This window comes from Danio rerio, chromosome 5 (assembly GCF_049306965.1).
Source record: "Danio rerio strain Tuebingen ecotype United States chromosome 5, GRCz12tu, whole genome shotgun sequence".
NCBI classification, from domain to species: domain Eukaryota; kingdom Metazoa; phylum Chordata; class Actinopteri; order Cypriniformes; family Danionidae; genus Danio; species Danio rerio.
This window is the reverse complement of record NC_133180.1, coordinates 12747501-12753806: the sequence shown is the minus strand read 5'-3', so window position 1 is coordinate 12753806 and position 6306 is coordinate 12747501. Positions and strand designations below refer to the sequence as shown.

At 32.8% G+C, this 6306-nt stretch overlaps 1 protein-coding gene across 1 annotated transcript in view; it reads left to right on the top strand.

Annotated features, from left to right (window-relative positions):
• Positions 1 to 225: 225 nt before the first annotated feature.
• Positions 226 to 6306, top strand: part of castor1 (cytosolic arginine sensor for mTORC1 subunit 1) — a 49253-nt gene continuing 43172 nt past the window's right edge. The window contains 1 exon segment of the mRNA NM_001020815.2: positions 226 to 478. Coding sequence (NP_001018651.2) covers positions 366 to 478 — 113 coding nt within the window. The 5' untranslated portion in view covers positions 226 to 365.

Sequence of the window (6306 nt, the reverse complement as noted above, 5' to 3'; positions counted from 1 at the left end):
GGTAATAATCATTAAAAAAAATTATATTTTATTAACATATACTTTTAAATCTACAGATATCTTTAATAAGTCAAATAAACAGCGTCCTTATTCTCCAAACGCCACCTGAAGGACGTGAGGTGTATGTCCCATCGTAGTCTGCACTTAGAGCTCCACTTTCTGTTCATTTCTCGACTCGAATTACAGTGAGTGTGTGTGTCCCACCAGCAGACTCCACCAGTGTGCCCAATGCATGAGGATGAGGCGTTTTTACGAGCAAGGGAATGTAACATCATATAGGCGGATCTCGCGTTGCGTTATTTAACGCGCCCACCTGCGCCGCACACACACTTTTCCACGGCGTCTTCCTGGTGGACCAGAAAACGATGGATCTTCACATACTGGACCATCGATTAAGGGTGACTTGCATCAGCAAAAGCGGACTGCAACATTACACACACCCGCTGATCAAACTGATATTTCTGAGAAACAGGACGAGGTAAGCATGAATGTCACCACCAGTTGGTAAACATGTTTTCACGCGTCTGATGATTCAGCTGCAAAGTATAACGAGCCTCACCCTGCTTTAGTTAGTTTTGAGAATTGATATATAACCAAAGAATGAGTTGTCATGCACGTGCACTTGGGCCCTTTATCAATTTAAAGGTCTAAAAATTGATGATTCTTTAAGTGAGCATGTCTTGTGCTAAGCTATTCAAATATTAAATGGTTGTGTTTTACAACCTTAAATTTTTTTACACATTTAGTTTTTTTTGTTTTGTTTTTTTATTAAACCTTTGCATATAAAACATTGCATAAGTTTGACTTGAATTAACTATGAAAACAGGCAAATGATATAATGGTGGTCTTTTTCTTTCTTCAATGAATAATTATATTGTCGCCCCAAAAGTGTTTGTACATCAAAGAATAGGAATTTCATTACAACAGATGGCTAAATATTAGTCAAGTTTTTTTAATCAGGTAATATGAAAAAAGTTTGAATATTCTGTACGGTACTTTGGCTTTATGTCAATATCAGCTTTATTTTTTTAAGATGTCATCGGTTGGCAGGGATGGACAATATTATAGAATAGTTAATATATAGTATTTCAAAAATGTGTTTCAAATACAAAATAGTATTTTGGAATTTGTATTTGTATAAAAATGGGTTTATATTTTGTATCTAAATGCTTGTGTCTTGTATTTTTAACATACTGTTTTGATTTTTTTTGCATAAAAAAGTTGACAAGTTTGTAACAGTATTTGTTTACGATACAACATAAATTACATTGTCAATGAAAAAAGATACGAAAGACAGAAAGAAAGAAAGAAAGAAAAATAAAGAACATGATATAAACTTTAGGGTAAGACATTTAAGAATAAATTACAGTAAGTAAAGTCATTACAAAATGAAATATTTCTGTTTGCTTATTTTTAGATAATGAAATTAAATTTAAATTATGACTAAATTGTTGCAAAAAAAAAAAACTAGAAAAAATGGTTTGGTATTAGTAAATATGCATTTGTGGATATGGAATTTACAAAGAAAAATGTATAACAAAACAAGCATTTCTCTTAGTAGAAGCAGATTCATAATAACCAAAAATAATAACAGAAACATCTGGCTGTATATTATCATTTATAAATGAGCCAATATGTTTCCAAAGTTGTACAGCATAATTACAATCCCAAAATAAAAGAAAAAAGGTTCAGAAGATTTTATATCAAAACTAAAATGAAACTTTTCAAAAATTGTTTAATATGATAAAATTTTTGATTAATTTAAAAGACACTTCTTTGACCTTGTTGATAAGGAAATATTTTTGTTGCAAAGACCATATTTTTCCCATTTCAAATCTCTAAATATTAAATTCCAATAAGAGATTACAAGGGACAATGTAACAACTTTTTCAATAAAAAGAGATCTAACTTTGTAATTTCTATCTTTTTTTTTTAAATTAGAAAAACAAATTTTACCTATACACATCTGTCGGAGAAGTTTTTTAGGAGGAAGATGACTGCTATTTTTTAAAGAGCATGGTAATTCATGATGTTATAGCTCCCAAAACAATGGAGGCATTTTTTTGGACTTGCTGGAATGTTAAATGCAGAAATAAATTCAAAGTAATTCATTAAAAACCTCTGTTGTTAAATAACTGACTTTCTAAAAGCAAACTGTTGTTAAACCATTCACTGCAAAACAAAGATTTATTTTTTTTACATAAACTATTTATTATATATTTTTCTAAATAGGAAATGTGTGAGGAGTAAAATTGTGTTTATAAATTAAAGTCCAGGCCAGAAGAAATTACTGTAAATTACTTTGTTAGAAATCTACATGAGGACATCATAAAAATGCGGCCTCTGATTGGTGCTTTCTCAGTTATTTGCCCAGGCTTGAGATCAGAACAGAAAATGTATTAATATTAAGGTGGTCAGTGCTTGGAGTATAAATGGAAATTATGCAACACACAAAGAAAATAACAGACATATATAGCATGGGTATATTTGGAAGCAAATCAACAATCATTGAAAATAGTATTCTGCAAAATGCTAAGACTAGTGTTAGGTGATAGCAGTATAGTGTACAATTCAAGATCAGCATCTTTGCATAAGAAATGTAATGAAATAAAGCATCAGTCCAAAGACGGGAATATGCAGCCTACAGCACATAATCATTCTCAGCCTCAGTGCTGCAGGTGGAAATACAGAGGAAGTTTAGAAAACGAAAAAAAAACGCCTAAAAATGGTGTGCTCGTGTTCCTTAAGGGAGATTCTTCCAGTTAAAGAACTGAAAAACTCTTGTGAGAATGAGTAAACTGCACAACAATAGTAGTATGAGTATGTACTCTCAATTTATTGAAAAAAAAAATGTTATTTGAGCAAATTGTTTACTTCACTAAGTCAGTTTAATGGTGAAGGGATTGATCCAATAGGCCTATTGATGGAAGCTTTGCGAAGAAATTTCAGGCTCCCTTGTAAAATATTTTGTAGTATTTTTCAAAATACAACATTTTATTTTGTTACTTGTTGTGCCTGCTGAATGTTGTAGTTTATTTTGATACATGTAAAACCGAGGTATTTGGTATTTTATTTTAAAATACATTTCAATCCATTTTTTTTTTTTTTAGAAATGTGTGTGTGTGTGTATATTTAAAATTAGCCTACTTATTGAAATTTATGAGTTGACCGTTTAACTGCAACATCAAAATATATATTTTTCCTCATGTTAATGTCTTGAGTTGAACACTAAATTCACATTTAATAATAACATGTAAGTTAGAGTTGTAAGTAGAAAAGCAAAATTATAATTGGGTTTGCTTTTGCAAAAAAATCGTTTTTAGTTCAGTCCAAATGACTTTAGACATCCACAACTAAAGATAATTATAATTCTAAGAAATGCATATCTAATATCATTCATTTGCAGATGTTTACCTGTAGTTGATTTAACATTCAAATGTTTCAAAGTCACACAACCTAAAATATATGGGCAAATTGACAACAACAGAAAACAGGAAAGCTATTTGCACTCTTGATATATTTGGAGTAACTCTGCACAATATTATTTATAGTAATTCATTTAAATATACTTCATTCTTATTGAATGTTGACTTTATTGACGTTTTTCTGCATGAATCTGTGCAGCATATATGCTTTTATTTATTTTTTTTCTTTTATTTCCTCTTTCTAAAGGTGATGCATAAACCCAAACATGCGTAATAAAGTGTTCTGGGTTATAAAATGTCACTGATTTAAGTCTTTTTATGGGGCATTGTGCTGCTAGTACATTTTATGATTGCTTTATGTTTTTGAATAGGATTGGATTCCTGGAGCTCTCAGAAAAAAAGATGTGTGGTTGTGTATTCAAAATGCCTTTTCTGGTTCGTTAAGCCATATCTTGTTGAACTTTCCAGAACCTTGAATGCTAAAGATTGATAATGTTGCAGAGTTGAGCATATCTCCTCCTAAGACATATCCTTAAATGAACTTGCACTGAATTTTAAAATACTGACCAAAACTAAAACATTCATCATTTACTCCATCAAATTGTTGCAAATATGAACGCCTGCACTAATTTGGAGCTCTTCAAAAAAAGAACTGATTAAAATGGGCAATTCCATGCAGATATCAAAAAAAAAAAAACTTTTACCAAAAAGCGAAAAACTTTCCTTGTATTTAACAGTACTGTAAAAGTACTCAAATACACTCACGGTCACTTTATTAGGTACATCTGTCTAACTGCTTGTTAAAGCAAATTACTAATTAGCCAATCATGTAGCAGCAACTCGATGCATTTAGACATGTAGACGTGGTCAAGACGATCTGCTGCAGTTCAAACCGAGCATCAGAATGGGGAAGAAAGATGATTTAAGTGACCTTAAATGTGGCATGGTTGTTGGTGCCAGACAGGCTGATCTGAGTATTTCAGAAACTGCTGATCTACTGGGATTTTCTCGCATAACCGTCTCAAGGGTTTACAGAGAATGGTCCAAAAAAAAGGATCCAGAAAATATTCAGTGAGGGGCAGTTCTGTGGGCGCAAATGTCTTGTTGATGCCAGAGGTCTAGAATGGTGTAATGGTGTGGGGGATATTTTTTTGGCACCCTTTGGGCCCATTATTACCAATTCCATTGCGTGTCAACGCCACAGCCTACCTAAGTATTGTTGCTGACCATGTCCATACCTTGATGACAACAGTGTACCCATCTTCCGATGGCTACTTCCAGCAGGGTAACGTGCCATGTCATAAAACGTGAATCATCTCAGACTGGTTTCTTGAACATGATGATGAGTTCACTGTACTCAAATGGCCTCCACAGTCACCAGAAGTCAATCCAATAGAGCACCTTTGGGATGTGGTGGAACGAGAGATTCGCATCATGGATGTGCCTCCCAACAAATCTGCAGCAACTGTGTGATGCTATCATAGCAATATGGAGCAAAATCTCTGAGGAATATTTCCAGTACCTTGTTAAATTTTTGCCATGAAGGATTAAGGCAGTTCCGAAGGCAAAAGAGGGTCCAACCTGGTACAAGTAATGTGTACTTAATAAAGTGGCCGGTGAGTGTATCTGTCAGTATTTTGAAGAATTTCATTCAATTTACCATAGTGCCAAATTGACACCTGTTACATCTGTAACAAAGACATCCATAATAAAGCTTTTTCCTTGTAAGTTTTAAAGGGCCCTTTAAAAATTTTTTGAGCTGGTTTTCCCTGCCAAGTTGAAATGGGTTCTCCTCACCCACACTTTAGGGAGATGTCAGATAAGCACATCACATTAGCTATGTTTCCATCCACTTATTTTTATTCATAGTTTGCATTTGCACAAAGAATGGTTGATGAAAATGCATAAAAACGTATGAAGATGCGCACACTTTCACCAAACAAATCTCACTATGCGCATTAAAAAAGCAATGTGATTTTTGTTAAAAGAGATCATGAGATGATAAATGTGTGTGTAAAATGTCTGTGATCATCTGCAGATCAAATCTTTTTTTTTTTACAAGTTTAAAACATTTTTAAAACGGTACATGTCTGTAATAAATACAGTAAAATTTCGGTAATTCATCACCACAGCCGCATGACAGTACAATTATAAAAGAACACTCTTCAATCTGTTTTTTTGACGTTAAATCAGGTTTATTTTTTACATTAACATAACGGATATCCAAACAGCAGTGGATGTTAACTTGTATTCTATCACATTTGCCATACATAAACAGTGCATAGTTCAATGCACATGCTTTGTGTATTTTTATTTTTATTTTGTAACGATATTGTATATGACTCATCATTTCAGAAAGGCTTGAATTAACTCGCAACACAAGCAATAAAAACAGCTACAGTGTGCTCAGCTCAAAATTCCTATATTCAGAAAGGTACAATAAATAATATGATGAGTGTTTTGAGCTGAAACTTTACAGACATATTCTGAAGACACAAAAGACTTGTATTAGTTCTTAAAAAAAAAAGAGTCAAATTGGTGCCCTAAAATAAAAATAAAAAAAATCCACTTGTTTTTATGTCACCAGGCAGCATTGTCGACGTGTCTTGCGAAGTGATGTGACATGGTGGTGGGGAGTTTCATTTTCAGGTGCTTTTTAAAGGTCAGGAGGATTGAAGACACCAACACAACAAGATCTTATCGGTTATCTGTTTCCATTCACATGGTTTTGGGATGTTGCACTAAAAACAGTGAATGGAAATACCAAGATAAGCATAAATACTTAATGCACATAAAATGTGCATGTGGCATTTTTTTATTAGAAAAATCTAACATTGCGTTTTATTTTTTATCATTTTGCAATGTGAATTTCACTAGATGT